Source organism: Hoplias malabaricus, chromosome 7, assembly GCF_029633855.1.
Source record: "Hoplias malabaricus isolate fHopMal1 chromosome 7, fHopMal1.hap1, whole genome shotgun sequence".
NCBI lineage: Eukaryota > Metazoa > Chordata > Actinopteri > Characiformes > Erythrinidae > Hoplias > Hoplias malabaricus.
In genome coordinates, this window is record NC_089806.1 from 11,745,572 (window position 1) to 11,762,470 (window position 16,899).

General features: G+C 37.5%; 1 protein-coding gene across 3 annotated transcripts in view; it reads right to left on the reverse strand.

Annotated features, from left to right (window-relative positions):
• Positions 1–12,141, reverse strand: part of efr3bb (EFR3 homolog Bb (S. cerevisiae)) — a 33,123-nt gene extending 20,982 nt beyond the window's left edge. Inside the window, exons 1-2 of one of the 3 annotated variants that reach the window (XM_066676770.1) lie at positions 12,019–12,141; positions 11,374–11,488 (exon numbers count right to left, since the gene is read on the reverse strand). In XM_066676770.1, the coding sequence (XP_066532867.1) occupies positions 11,374–11,380 (7 nt within the window). In that variant the 5' untranslated portion in view covers positions 11,381–11,488; positions 12,019–12,141. Of the gene's footprint in view, positions 1–6,488; positions 6,619–8,874; positions 9,407–11,373; positions 11,489–12,018 lie in introns of those variants that run through there. The other 2 variants (XM_066676768.1, XM_066676771.1) reach the window with 2 other exon arrangements.
• Between the last annotated feature and the right edge of the window lie 4,758 nt (positions 12,142–16,899).

Below are 16,899 nucleotides of genomic sequence, written 5' to 3' on the forward strand. Positions count from 1 at the left end.
TAATTCAATCTCTTAAAAACATATATATTGTTAATATATATGCGGTTATTATTTACAATAATGTGTAAGGTTCTGTTTGATGTAAAATAGAAGGTGTTTTAAAAAATTAAATAGAGCAAAACAATCCAGTAAAAGCAAGCCATGTCATATTTTCAAGTCATTACCAGCAGGAGGTATGTACAGGCCCAATCACTTAATCGATGCAATGGAGTAATAGCCAGAACTAAATGCTTATGTTATCATGGCTTAATGATGCGTACGACTCTTTAGTGGCTTGAGTTATAAACCATTTATGCTTTAAATACGTTTAACATTTTATTGTTTGCAGTGTAAATCTGAACAGCATGTGGGCTGGACTCCTGTTCATGAACCAATTTGTCTTTTTCTACCTCAGGTAGAATATGGTTAGCTATTATCTGGGAGATGGACTACCATACTCCACATTCATCTTACAACAATGTTAAGAGCTAAGCAGACTACCAGCCGCCTTCTATTTAAATACATAGAGGCTGCTTCTGCTTTCAGACAGGAACATACTCACACTGCTCATATTAATTATCATCTTGGGTTCAAGGATCAATACATTCAATCACATCTTTGTGATCTAACGGGAACTAATGTAATGGCTTATTAGTGTTTGTGAAGTGTAGATAAATATGTAAGCTATTAGTAGTCGGCTAATATTTACTTATATATATATATATATATATATATATATATATATATATATATATTCAAAAAGATAAAATGTTTAAACTCACAGATCTGTTATATTTATTGTAGTGTTACAAGCAGTTCTGAGACATTTCATATTAGATTTGTAAAACAGTTTAACTGGATTTTCTCTTTTGTTCACCTTAAATGTCTGCTGATAACAGCCAGATCATTGAACTTGTACTATTTATATAGCTACTTACTGTCAAAGTGCAAAACCCTGAAACAATGCCAGTTTTTAAATGTTATTAAAATTATTAACATAATTATTAACTTATTTAAACCTGTATTATTTCAAGGGATAAAATAATGGGTTGGCAAGTGTACTCAGTTCTAGTCCTTTCTCTGAATTTCAATATTAGGCAATACAAAATATTTTTGAGTGAACATAGAACAGTTGTAAAATATTGCAAATGTGTTTAGTTTTGCCCATATCTCCTTAGGGACTCATTTGACTTCTCAGGACCTTCAGCTCTTGCATACATAGCATTACAATTTTACTGCTGAATGTACAGGCTACTAATAGCTACTACAGGCCACTGCTGCTTCTCTTATTATTAAAAGAACAATAAATCTCCATTTCAAAGAGGTTTTACAGGAAAAAAGCTGGTGCCAGGGGTTAGGACATATGGAAGCTCACAGTCACTGAAGGGCAAGTCAAAACATGTAGTATAAAAACACAAGATACAAGGGGTCAAACAAAGCCCAATGCGTGCTCTTCTGTCATTCAGGCTGCTTCTGTGTTATCAGGGACTTCCTAGGACTTTAAAGTTCAGCACAGCTGATTACCTGCACAGAGTCACTGGAGAGCTGCTGAAATGGCTGGAAATTACAGGCTCTAAGCAGAAGCTTGATTATAGAGTGAGGTCTGCTTGATTGCTGTGGGAGAAGACAAGTATATTGTTCCCAAGCTGTAGTTTTCTCCCACTTAGCCACCTGGTGTTGTATATTAACACTTCTTATGTAGTTTATTTTAAGAGTCACATTGCAACTGAGACCATACACTAAGAGCTACATAATGTGAACAGTATGCCATTGATACATGCTGCCATATATATATTTATATATATGCACACAGATCCCTCGTTTTCCGCAGGGGATGCGTTCCAAGACCACCTGCCAAAAACGAATTTCCGTGAAGTAGGGGAAAGATATTTTTTATGTATTTAACGAGTATTTGGACTTTTAAAACCCTCCATGTAACTGTTAACAACACACCCTTTGCATTAAACAGTCAGCTGGAACTACATGTGATATCCCACCAGTTGCTTTAATAGAGTAATTCCTAAGCTGTGATTTAGCGTAAGTGAATTTTACTCGAATGTGGACATGAACAATGCATGTACTTTACGTAAGAAATACTTGTAAATTTGATATAATTTGTAACCTACAGGCCTAGTCTAATACATGTAAATAATAAAAAAAATACTTTAATTTACACACCATAAGAAAATGATATTTTTAGGCACCTAGTCTAATAAATATTTTACAGTACACTAATAAAGATGAATGCATTAATATATGCCCCAATCACAGGTCATCTTACAACGCACTGTGTAAGCAAGAAGTTACTGTGTAATATCATGCATGTCGTCTGCTACCAAGAGGATGCACAAGGTCTACTACATTATTCAAATTAATAACATAGAATAATAAATGAACTAAAAAGAAGAGGAAAAGGATTTGAAAACAAAATCATAAAGATTTGTGCACTCTGCTGACAACGGGCTATTAATAGCAAAAAATATAAAAGAATTTAAGGAAATTTTAATGGAATTAATGAAATATATTGGCTATTCATCTTTCATGGTTTTCCTAGATTTTCCCTCAATATCCACGATATAGTGGCCATAAGCCCCCTTGAAAAAACCTGCGAAGTAGCAAATCCGCGAAAGATGAACCGCGAAGTAGCGAGGGGTTACTGTGTGTATGAATATATATATATATATATATATTTTTTTTTTTTTTTCCCCAGAACAGGTATTCCGTTATAAACCTGCCTTTTGTACATCAGCATTTGTCTAGAATCCCTGAATATTTAGATAAAATTAGGCAGTGTAGAGGGTAAATAAAATCTTAAATCACTGCAAGTATGAAAAATATTTCAAACTGGATTTGTGGCAAATTTGCAAACTTCAATATATACCTACTCAGAAAGGAGTAACCCATTTCTAGAGCCTCTTTTTATACTCAAGAATATTTTTTTTGTCGTCATAATGTGTTACATACTAAAACAATGCTGCTGATAAGGAACACCATTACAAATCATTGATTTTTTAACAGTTTTTGATATAATACAGAGTTTTAAAACATCACTCTTTTGTTGTTTATTGTATTCCACATATTTTCATACACACATATATAAATACCCACACACAGACAGCAGTACACATCAGTTTGATTGGTCCACATCAGGAGAGCAAATACAGGGAGAGAGGGAAAGAAAGCTGTGCTGCCCCTTGGTGCTGTTACGTAAGAGGCAGATTGAGCCTACAGTCAGCTATTTTTACATGAAAGGAGAGAAGAGCTGGGACAGCTTCAGCTGCAGCCAACTGCAGTAGACACACATCTTTATATACATAACTGTACAATCATTACACCTCTATAAGCAGTTACATTACTCAATAATCCTGTACTTACTACGTTAAAGAGTCAAAGGGAATGAACAAGAACATTTTTGGAATGGCTCTTAAGGATGACTACTGGAGCTCTTATCAGGACAATGACTGCAAATGTAAGGGATGTGTGACATAATGGTGGCTATTCATTGTTATATATATAAAATAATAATAATAATCAGTGGTGCTGGATTTATTTTTCAAAATTCCTCAAATAAACACAGCCTCCCTAAAACCAAGACCAGTGCTTGATTTCTCATCCAGACAGGAACATTGTTGCTGTACCAATAAGATAAGGTACACACAGACACTTAGACACACACACACAGCTATATAAAATAAAACTCAAAATATTATGGGGTTTTCCACTGGACCTGGGACATTGGTACTCATTAATAAGCCTGAGCCAAATGCTGCAAGAGTGAGAAAACACTCAGTGAAGATAAGTGGCTCATAAAATTAAAAATCTTCATGCTGAAGTGTGCTTGAGAACACACACACACACACGGGTATCAAGGCACTGAGAGGCAGACACTGAATGGATTGAGAATCCATTAACAAGGTTACTCTGCCACGACATCAATTTGTTCGAGCTCCATCGGGACACACAGTCATGATCTCAGTCTCACTCACACAGACACACTCATCTACCACTGAACGGCTCTGCACTAAATGTTTATTAATTGTTGTTGCAATTTTGGCCTTGGCAATACTTGCAGTATACAAATGAGCACACCACAATACATTTACTGAGAGTTTCTTGACCAAACTTTCACTGGGGATTTTGATGAATAACAATATTTGTGAGATACAGAAATGATAAGGTACTTTAGTCAGGGCATGTCACATCTTTCACCAATGCCAGTCAATGTTGTCAGGTCACAATAACACTTATTCATGCATTTTGCAATATATTTCAAGCCGTAACGCACCATTATATTGGAATCTTACTGATATCAGCAGACATTTGTATCTTTCTGATACAACCATGATTTATTGCACTCTGGAAGATCAGTTGGGTTACTATGCTAAAAATGTCTGCTAAAAATTGTTTATTATACTTCCAAACCTCTAAAGTAACTGCTAGTACATTTAAATGTCTAATATCTCATTTAAATGCATATTGTAACCCCAACAGTATTATTTCATACATTTTGTGTTGAGAAAATGCAAGGAGGCTAAAGACAAGCATGTAATAATTAGGAAGATATTAAAGAAACCAAAAACACCATCATCTAAGCATCAGTGTAACAGAACTACAAAAAGGTTGTATGATCATGAGCCTACTGAGCCAGTAAACTAAGCATCTCTGTCTGAACATGAAACCCCTGAGACATTTAAATCAATATCTACCCACCCACAGTAATGTGTGCTCATCCACAGTTTGACCAATAACACCACTCAAAACACATCAGTCTGTCTAAACACACAGCATGCTTTCTTTTAGAGGCAGTTAGCACTGCTACACTAACATTTCTGACTCATTTCAGCTCAATTGGAGCCACATCACAGTCTCAGACACAAAGATAAAAAGACGTGAGCTGATGTTGAAGAGGCTGATTCCAAGCGAATACCCACCACAATCATATCCACAGCAATTTGAATTCTACACAAAAACTGGTCACCATACAGAATACTGCAACAAGACCTCATCTGCTCTGTGTTGGAAAGATGTATGGATTAATATACTTACAAATGTAAGTGAGTAGTCAGAGTTTAAAAAAAAGCTAAACAACATTTTCCTTGTCCAAACACAATATTAAAACCTTCAGCATTAACAGATACAGGATAAGACAAGGATGCCAGGGACAAAAGATAAACCAACCCAGTCAGACCACATTCAGTTCTACTTTAAGGGAACACAAACTTGTCTGGGTGGTTTAGTACAACTTGCTGAGAACTACAAAAATGGAAAAAGAAACTGAATCCGCAAATAAAACATAGCAACCAGATGTTATGGACAAGAAGGTGAAAAGGAAGCCAGAATCTGGGAGGGCCTAAAAATTATGTTCAATTTTCTGCTCCTTACGGGAATGAGTAAGTGTTTGCTACTAGCCAAAATAATTAACATCCGCACAAGTCAAGGTTAGGCCGGAAAGACCAACATTTCAGTTATATTAAGCAGAGTGCAGTAAAGTTAACACTGTACTGAAATCACAAGAATGAAATTATCAGGTTCCAGGTTAGCATCAATCCGTTCACAGGGAGGAGAAAAATAGTGCCCTATAAAATATTAACCTGTTTTTTGGATGCTTTCATGATGGTACAGCACTGAAATCTGTTAAACTGTTTCTGATGCAGATCAATTTAACCAATAATGTAACAGCTGTCACTCACCCTATCAAAGTGATGGGGTTAAAATTGAACAATCGGTGAAAGATAGATGTATAAGTAATATACATTTTTAAGTTTATTAGTTTGAAAAAATGTAATGAATGATCAATTACAAATAATTTACAAAAAACATCCTGTATAAATTAATACCCAATGGAACAGGAACATTGTCATTAAACTGATTGAGTCCTTCAAAAAAACTAAAACAAAAACAAAAAAGGACTATATATCAGCCATTTCTACTTTTTTTGTAGCACTGACTGCTTGTCCAGTCTTAGCAGTGGAGATAAATTGTTTTTCAGTAGGAACATGCATGTGCATGGAAAAAACAGCCTAATAAACAACTAAAAAAAATGCTTTAGTGACTGTTCCATCAAACCGTGTCATTTCCGGTTTAAGAGGAGTTAACAAAACAAATCTCACAGATACGGTTCTTCGTTGAAAAGGCTCAGTTGAAGAAGTCAACATTCCTACCAGTCAATAAAGCAGTTATTATAGTCCTATATGCTGATATGCTCCTGTATATAATCCACTATAGATATATGTCTATCAGGCATTGTTTGTTCACATAAGAGAGAATTGAAAATATGCAAGTTCATCATGAAAACTGACAATTAGTCATTTCAGATTAACGGAGAAAGCTAATTAAATGAATTCTTTTTTTTCTCCTAAACAGTATGAAATGTATTCATTGTGACAGCCCTTAAGGCACGAGCAGAACCGCAAGTACAAGATGATCGTGCTCAAGGAAGATTTCTTGTTCTCTTGCAAACAGACATGTAATTCAACCCTGTCCATCTTCACACATACTGAAGTCCTTACCGTACATGGAGAGAGCAGACAATGAAGATGCTCTTTTTCCTCTTTCTTCCTCAGTCCTATCCTGCAGTTACTGTGGACTTCTTGGTTTAATCCTCAGACGAATACACACAAGCCTTGAGCTCACACACTCCAGCATGTGTAGATGGATAAGATATGATGACCTTGGCTTTCCCTGTCTGCACTACCCAGCACTCAGGCTTACAAAAATAATGCTGATTTTCCACGCGTGAGCACACACCTCCTCTAAACCAATCGGTGCTCACGGTTAAAGGGGTCGGAGGGAAGGAGGAGGGAGAGGGGCGTGCTCGCTCATTTCCCATAGACAGAAGCTCCACCCACCTAACCAGATATCCCTTGTCTCACTCACACTTCTGTTTCAGGAGGCATCTCCTTTTCATATAAATCATGTTTCACCCTCTCTTTCTCTCACATTATTTTTCTCATGCCTCCTTCTGATGCAGTGTGTCGTGTGCACACTAACTCCCACATACATACCACAGAAGAGACAGAAGCAGCAGAGATGATTATTTTCCTTGGATGCAAGTTATATAGACAATATTACAGGTCAATACAATATATGAAAATCTTGTTTTCAGACTAGTAATGGAATTCAAATCCTTTCATTTAGTCATTAATTTAACTAAAGCATTGAAGTTTCAAATATCAGACAATATAGTACTACATTTTCTTGACCATTAGCAACTGATGGCAATATAATTAAAGATGGCAGACAACCAAGAGATGCTTTCCACTCCATTTCATAATTCACAATGTAAATGCATTACCTGAAAGATTAACCACAAACACTCACTGAATGACGAATGTGTGTGTGTATGGTACCCTGTGATGGACTGGCACCCCATCCAGTGTGTGCTCCCCGCCTTGCACCCAGTGATTCTGGGTAGGCTCTGGAACAAACGCAACCATGAACTGGATAAGCCGTTACAGACAAAGAATGAATGAATGAAAAACTGCTCCTACTTTTCAGACTGAGGCTCATCTTCAGAATTATCTGCAATATCTTTCTCCACACATTTCAGCATATCAGGTAACGTGGGCATTACCACACAGAAATCTTTTTGCTTATAAATGTGTAAGCTAACTTAGATCTACCTATCAACTTCTGACAATACCACAATACCAAAATCCCCCATTGCTGCACATTTTACACATGCATTACAAGGTATATTATTACTGCTGCTGCTTTGGTTACAGAATGCGACCATGCAGTAGTGCAGAATGTATATGTTTTAGCAACATTTAAAGGAACGTGCTGAAACCAGCCGTTCTGCACAGGGCTGTTTAGACAGTGGTGTGGTGTTTGATCCTTAAGATATTTTGAACAAAGATTTCTTTAAGTCACCAGTAAACTGTGTTTAACTGTAGAAAATGTGTATAATATATAATAAGGGATATGATGTAGATACTGAAAACACAAAAATAACCAGCGGGCGCAGCAGTTAGTGTTGTAGTCACACTTTCGGTGAGACGTTTGGTGTGTTCTCCCTGTGTCCGCATGGGTTTCCTCCCACGGTCCCAAAAAACACCCACACGATGGTAGGTGGATTGGCAACTCAAAAGCGTCCGTAGGTGTGAGTGTGTAAATGAATGTGCGAGTGTGTGTGTGTCGCTCTGTGAAGGTGTGTTCCTGCCTTGCGCCCAGTGATTCCGGGTTGGCTTCTGACTGACCGCAACCCTGAATTGGATAAGTGGTTTCACAATGAATGAATGAATGAATGAATGAAATATAACCAGCTAAAATAAAGCCAAACGTTTTAAAGCAAAGAGACTGCTGTGTATCATAAACCCATCGACATATAATTGGCCATCATTATTGAGGCAATCAAAAAAAGATTAAAAAAAATAAATAGACGCCATACCATCTGACCAACTGGGCCACAAAAACTTGGTCTGTCCATTTTACAAGTGCCTCCTCAGTCAATATTCACAGCATCTTTTATCAGTAATCTGTTTCAGAAAAGCAAGATATGTGGCAACAACACAGAGAAGCCTGCTCAAAACGCACAAAAATACACCCATGTGTATGTTTACACACAGAACATTTTAAGGAAAACTGAGTCCAAGCTCTAAATGGCTAATAATTAATAATAATTACCAAGTAGATTTTTTGTTATTCTTATTTGTGCAACTAGAGTGTGCTGTTTATTGGTGTTATACAGTAAGATGACACAACATTCCAGATACACAACAGATGTTTCTTAATACATGTTGTCATTCCCTGTGTTTTTAATTCACAATAAGTAGAAATATAAAAAAATTGAATTTCAGCCAGAATGTGCAGCCTTAGAAGGGAGTGTTCAGTCCAGTCAGTGTCATGTGCATAGAGAGAGAACAATAGAGTCAAGGCAGGGACAGGAGCTCTTACCACTGGCCTGGCGATGGTCCAGTAGGCTCCGGCAATCCAGTGCCAGTCTGCGGGTGGCATGAGGCTCCGGAACAGCCGTAGGCATGGGCATACTGGCTTTCAAACTCTCGCAGAGATACTTCAAACACCAGGACACCAACTTTCTATCTAATTTCTATGCTTGGTGCAAAGAATTTTTTTTTTTAATATTATTACTTAATTATGCGCCAAAATTCACATGAACGTAAATTGCTACTCCACACCAAACGATACAGAAATAAGCCAAAGGTAAGGAAAAACACCCAGACAACTCTCTTCCCAAACAAAAAGCAAACAGAGATTAGCTGGTAAATATATTACAACTTAGGAGCCTGTTCTGAATAAACAACAAGTAAATAAGTTTCAAGAATACAAGTCCAAAACAGCACCAGATTTTAGAAACTGACACTTATCTGATGAAAAGGGAAAAAATCCTTCAAAAATTAGCAGAGTCCACTAAAAATGTGATTAATTAATGACAAAAAAAGTCAAAAATCCCCCTTAAAAGCAAATAAGCACTTTTCCCAATAGAAGAATCCAGTATTATTTTTCCTCTGCAAGCAGGTCTCTCAGAGCTTTAAACCATGCAGTGTATCTATAAGCATTACTCAACCCCTCTGTCATCTCTCTTGATCATACTCACCCTGTCCCTCTCTCTCTTTTCCTCCCTCCCTCCCTGCCTCTCTCTCTCTCTCTCTCTCTCTCCCGTCTCTCTCCCGTCTCTCTCTCACTGCTTAGGCAGACAATGAGAGGTGAGACAGTGAACAGCATTGTGTTAGTGAGATGTTTGTTAATGAGAAGGGAGAGAAAAAGCGAAAGACAGGGGCCAATTTCAGGGTTGGCCACAGAGCACTGGTAAAACGTTTAAAGACTGTTAAATACTTCTAAACAAACTAAAAAAGCTTTCTACTGAATACCAGCAAAAAATGGGCCACAGAAATAGGCCCTACTCTAGCTCTTTAAAGAAACACTATCAGCTACAATTAATGTGAAATTTCAGAATTTTTGTAGTCGTGCTAGTCATGCTAGTGTCATCCTGTAGATTTTTCCACTGGAGTAGTCCCTGTAGAGGTCTGTATACTGTATTTAATGGCTGGGCAAATTAACAAATAATTCTCCCATTTTATAGACTTATGCATTTTTGAACACACACTTAATGTTTACGTCAATTACTGAATTTACCTCTCACATAAAAACATATACAAACACGCACACACAAATCTGGCCTGTGTGACGATGGTTTTGGACAGTCTGTGTCAAACAACACAGAGATCCCCCATTTAATTTCTAGTCAAAGCCACTACAAGTTACTCATTTTACAAGTGATATTTCTGAGGAGATAAAACGCGCTCTGCTTGAATAAAGAAAGAAGATATCAAATTAAAAACTTTTCTAAAACAAGAGTTACAAAAATGTATTTAGAGAAAATGAGACTCCAATCAACACTTCTTCAAATTAACACTTAAAGCTTTGTGTTTAAGGGAGAGGAGGAAATGAAAGTGCAGCTCAAAAATTCAGAGGTGATTCTGCCCATTCTTCATGAGAAAGAATATTAGGTCTTAAACTATACAGAAGCATAGAAGAAGCCATTAAAAATCTCCTGGGACTTGCACAAGTTGAAACTATGAGCTGAAAAAGAGTAGCATATGTTCCCAGAAAAACAGACTGGCTGCTCCAAAGCTCAGAACTCAACTTCCTCTGAACGTTGGGCTTATGAAAATATATTCCAGCTGATATCTCTGGAACTAGCGGGGAGTCCATGAAGCATTGTGAGCTTCTGCAATCCACTGAAACTCCACCTTGCAACTATATCTTACATGAAAGTACATCACTTCTCCTTTAGCAATATTGCAACCAAAAACAAAAACACTGAAACTTAGTTTGCACAATATGCTTCACAACAAGATCTGACCTCTGCTTTGGTTTTGTTCATCATAGCATTATGCTAATGACTTGGAGACTGTCCTACTACATAAGTTGCCGGGATTGGTTTCTTAGGTTTATGACCTCAGAAACATGGATTGACTGAATTGGAGATTGCAGAACACTACAATTTCACAGCAGAAATGCTCAGCCACGGCATTGATTTATCATTTAGCTTTTGATACGCCTTTTACCAACTACACAATACAGGGACAATAATTCTCTGGTTTCATAAATGACCGTCTGAGTTTAAATGGTCAGAAGGAACCAAAGGGGACCATGGCTAACAGGTTCCACAAAAGTCCAATTCAGGGTCCTAAATCTAGGGGGTAGATTGTTCATTTTATTACGCACTGTCGACTACAATCATTTTAAAACTGTCACAGAATGACATAAGCGTCAAAACAAATCCCACCTATGGGTGCCTTTACATTTTGTTCAGTAAATATGTAGAAAAAGACCTTTAGCACACGGTACGCAATTGGATGTTATTTTTAGCAGGACCCTGAACGCCGGAGATTTTGTGACCTAGTTCTACGTTAAATTAACTTAACTTACCTGACATTATGGTGTTAAAAGTGGCTGCTGATTTGACTTCAGCTCAGGGCGCTGTCTTGTCTTTGACGCTTTCCCTTTCCTTTCCCAGGTCATTTACAACAGCCAAACGAAATGTCTGTGATTTAAAAAAAGAATAATAATAAAGAGTAAAATTGTCTCATATCTCGCTCAAATCGTTTATTTCTTCTATTATGACAATATATCTGTAAAACCCCGCAGAGACAAGTTGGCTTTTTTATTGGAATTATCCATTCCACCTTAAATGGTGCGGCAAGTTATTTGTGCAGCCTCAGGCGCCACAATGTATGTGCTGCACCATTTAAGGTGGAACGGGTCATTCCAATGAAAAGCCAACTTGTCTCGTTCAGAGCTAGCAGCTAAAAAAACCTTTCGAACATTTTTGTAATTGACTTATGGGTTAAATTCAGATAAACATCCAGATACGACATATTTTTAATCGCTTTATGATTTCTAACCGTTAATTCATGTGGTATTTAGTCAGATTTTTATATCAGACTCTATTTTCTAGCTAGCGTAAGGTTGCTTGCTCTATAATACCGTTGCTATCGTTACTATCTCAATAAAAACAGCCCTTATGGCCGTGTCTGTAATGAGAAATATTTGTACAAAAATATATTGTCTCACCTCTAGTGTCCCACACCATGACAAATAGACTGTGCTCACACTTTTTAGAGTGTTATAATGGACTTCAGTGTTCAAGCCGGCTAAATACAGTGTACACAACCCACAGACTCTCGAGTATTGTTGATATACAGAGCTCAGGGCTGAATTTGGCCGCGTAACAGGTTTTATTGATTTTCTAAACGGAAATAAATGAACATACTCCCTAGGGAACAAACTGAAACACCCTTTATATTCTTGTGGTCATTTCTCTTTCAGTGTTTAAGTGTTTAATCGTATTTCGTGTGTTGCTGCCAAGAGTTTTGTGTAAGCCACATTTTATGATTTCCTCCTCCATTATGTTAAATTTACTAAACATCACTAATTGTAGGGCGCACTGTGTTAAGTGACATCTGTTTGCTTTATATTTTTAATTAATACCATACTCTAGATGTTTGATATAAATTAAAATAAACGCCTCTCCATTTTGCTGGCTGACACACTACACCAGAAATAGTTTTACTAGAGGAGGTTCCCAAACCGTAGTAAATCTGCCTGTCTGTCGGTAATTTTCCACATGATGGCAGCATTGTTCATGTTTTTCCGGTTTGGACATAAGATCTTGTTAGTCGTTAATAACCTTGGTAATGCCATTAGATTATGTCATTTAAAAGACAACTTATTATTTTCCTTTAAACTTTCATAATAGGTAAAGAATGATATTATTAACCAGCAATGTCATGCTTTACCATTACCCGGATGCTGCTTCTCTGGGAAAAATCTCATACCGCAGGAATGTGAGGTCTGGTTTAGCATTTATATTCAGCATTCAGAAAAGTACAACAAAGTAAATAGTACTTATTCCTGCAGCATAAGTAGAAAATAAAATACATTCTAATATTTTGTAATTATTCAGTTAGTTAATTCATTTTTATTAGTATTCCACCCATTTTGAACAAATATACTTATTTTTGCTTACAGTTTGTACAATCTCAGTAGAACAGCATGAAAGATGGAAAATTAAGCTCATTGTGCAATGTCAAGGAGTTTAATGTCCTTCAGTTTTGGGAAGTGAAGCAGTGAAACTTGGTTTTCTGGAGTGCTGTTTGTCTGGAGTGTTGAACTAATCTTACATTTGTGGATGAAGATAAATTTCATGAGACCTTTCCACAAACCTTTGGCCATATACTGTACTGAGATGTTCCAAATAATTTCAGCGTGTTATCTTATAGTTTAAATCTGCAGTTTATAAAAGTAATGAAGCAAAGCTGCACCCCTCATTAAATATTAAAATTTAAAATAACCAGGGTTACATTACTCATTGAACATAGATCATCCATTTTGTAGTATTCTGAGTCATAAATATACATCCAGGTGAAGTGGGATATTGGGCACAGTTAGCTACCCTTTTATTTGAATTATGAGATATGAAAATTAGGCCGGGCGGCACTTTGACGCAGCAGGTAGTGTCTCAGTCACACAGCTCCAGGGACCTGGAGGTTGTGGGTTCGATTCCTGCTCCGGGTGACTGTCTGTGAGGAGTTTGGTGTGTTCTCCCTGTGTCTGCGTGGGTTTCCTCCCACAGTCCAAAAACACACGTTGGTAGATGTATTGGCGATTGTCCAAAGGTGTGAGCGTGTGTGTTGCCCTGGCGCCCCCTCCAGGGTGTATTCCTGCCTTGTGCCCAATAGTTCCAGGTAGGCTTGACCCACTGTGACCCTGAACTGGATAAGGGATTACAGATGATGAATGAATGAATAGAGAATGTGTTTCATGCTGAGATAGTGGGGGAATAAAATAGCACATGCTGTCTAATACCTGACATTGTTTTATGACCGTTTTTAAAATATTTTGTCCTAAAATATATTTTCTAAATTGTGATTATAGGGGTACATGCAGTGCAAGAAAACAAGAGCGGAAGAAATCTGTATCTATCTAGATTTAATTTTATTTTAGCATTTTCAAAATTAACCATAAGAACATATAAGGCCCGTGGTTGTGGAGAGATAAAATAAGTTGTTTAAAGATTGTGACTTTTGGTTCTATCAAAAAAGGAACACCCTTTAAAATGTTAATATCTAGAATTAATGGAAAAGAGTTTTTAACTCTTCCTGATAGTCTGATATTTTGGCTGCATTTGTTTTTATGGCCAGACTATTACTACAACTAAGGCTAGGCCATTTCCAGAATTAGCAACAAGTTATTAGCAGGGTTCCTGGCAGGGTGTTTTGGGCCAGAATTAGCCTAGCATTAGTATAGAGAGGGGCTGAATTGAATCATGTGTAAATTAGCTGAGTGCTTGGAATCCCATTAGTGACAAACTACCATTGCTAATACCTATGAGATCCGGCTAGATCCAGTGTTACAGTCTAGAACACGTGCTACACAGCACTACAGAATTTGACGTTAACATCTGACTTAGCATGCTAGTTATTAGTTTGATATTAATTTCCACAAATTTCTCTTGTCTTCCAAAGACAGTTGTCTGACAGGATCTTCTCTATAATATGGTCTACGACCAAATCAGAATTTTCCAAAAAGTAAATGTAGAACTTAAATGTAAATAAAGGCATGCAGATTGATTTTATATGAAATGGTTTCCTTTAGAGAAATAGAGAGTCAGATTTATTTTTAGTGAGGATAGGAACCAGGGTTTGCAATGAGCATTATATGTTCCCAAGGTCCTGTTCCTGGTTCATTCATTCATTGCCTGTAAGCGCTTATCCAGTTCAGGGTCATGGTGGGTCCAGAGCCTACCTGGAATCCACAACCTCCAGGTCCCTGGAGATGTGTGACTGCGACACTACCTGCTGCACCACCGTGCCGCCCTGTTCCTGGTTTTGCAGAACTTTTGGAAGAACCAGTATAATTCTTTTGTTACTTAGACTGTTAGTATCTGGTTCCATCTTCTTTGGCCAAAATGATGGAGGTAGTTGGCAGGGGTGGCTGGTGTGGCTGACATGTTTCTGCATGTCATATGGTATGGATCTCTGGAACTTTGCATCTGTTTTCGCAAAAGGAGGAGTTTTAAAAAGGGGTGTCCGAGATGCTGATGCAAGCCATTTGGTCCTTGTATTCTGGGAGTGTAATGTGTTCACTTTCTGCGAGATTTTTGGTGTTTTGCTGGACCCTGCTGGGGCTGTCCTCAATCTCCAATGCCATTGTGATATTCATGGAGGAGGTAGCACCCTACACCCAGGGGAGGTGTTCAAGTATCTCAGGGTGTTGTTCTCAAGTGATGGGAAGAGAGAAGAGGGTGACCATAGTTTAGGTGTGGTGGTTTTAGTAATGCAGTAATTATACCAAAGCATAGTATTGAAGAGTAAGCTGAGAAATAAAGCATTGACTCAGAGAACACCTGGGGATCCTTAAGAAGGAGATAGAGATGTCTTGGCTTCTTTACCCACCCTAGGGCCATGGTGACCTTAAAATAAATTAAGTGGGGGAAAAAGATGATGATGGTGGCAATGATTTTTTGGCTTTCCCAGTGGTCACCAGTTCACAGGCCTCTGGCATCATAGCAAATCCAGTCCCGGGAGCTTTATCCAGCTTATGGACAATACGTCTTGAGCCTGCTGGCTGTCCCAGCTTAGTTAGGCAAATCAGCAAATCCTTCACCCCCATCCTTCTACATATTCCCCCTTGAACTTTTTATTTTACTAATTATTACTTGAACTGGTATTTGCTATTAGCAATACATTTCAACTGCTTGTAGAAGTGAATTATTTCATGTATGTTTTCAGTTCTTGTGTAAATTATTGCAATCTGCATAAGGAATAAAAATAATCTAATTTAAATAGCCTTTAAAATGTAGGGAAATCATCAAGCACCATGCAGTGTACTGTGTCCCTACTTTGACCCTTAAGACCAATAAGATCTCTTCTCTGAATGTGGTTCTTAAAGTCATCTCATCATGTTTACACTGCTCTGGGTTGTGTGACGTCAGTAACAGACGCTCTAGAGATGGGACCATCACTGCTGACTAAGTAATCCTATTTGAGTCCGTCACCTTGGTGTTCTCTACTGTATGGCAATATGTCACTCCTCAGCCGGCCGAGTAAGGAAAGCGGTTTTCTTCCTCACCAGAAAACGTCGTTGTATACTTTTCTTTACAGCAAATGGTTCCAAAGATCAGTTTTTGTCCATCTTCAAGCTGCAGCAGGAGAGCACCTGTGTGGATTGTGATACGGCACATAGAAGCTAGAGTAATAGAGCCAAATCCCTCATGGAAATACAAAGGTGGTTTCATGAAAACTCCAAACACTCCTGTGTAATACGTTCAAGCATGATGGTGAGTACCTCAATAGTTTCTGTTATGTTTACTTTGTATTTCAGTTGCAATAAACAAAAACTTCATAAGATCATTATCATATGTATGAACATTGACATGTGATTTTGCAAAATATCTGTCAGATGAAATGTCTCATTTTTTTACTTCCTTGAAATTAAAGCAATTTATGTAGTATGTAAACACTTTAAAATTTCACAACAAATTGTTTTTGAGATATCACAAAATGCAAAACATTTGCATATATCTGCCTGTTCTAATGAGTGTTTCAATCTGAACTGTGAGGAACAGAACAGAGCTCATTGGCATAAGTCAAATTTGAAAGCACATAAACAAAGTCAGGTAGTTTAATTGTTAAAGAGAAAGTCATTTACAAGAGAATTGTTGGTGGACTTCAAGGGAAAAAATAAAATGCAAGACAAATGTGGACATCAGACATTGAATGCGTCTTTAGTTTATATTTGCTTTCATTTTTTGCAAATTTGTATGATATCGCATATGCTCTTGCAATGCTACTATTAACAGGATATTTAGTGTGCAGTTGTCACTAGTCTTCCACAATGTCCAGTCGGAGTCCATGTCTGACTCTTTCTTTCTCAGACCATGGAGAGTGGGCT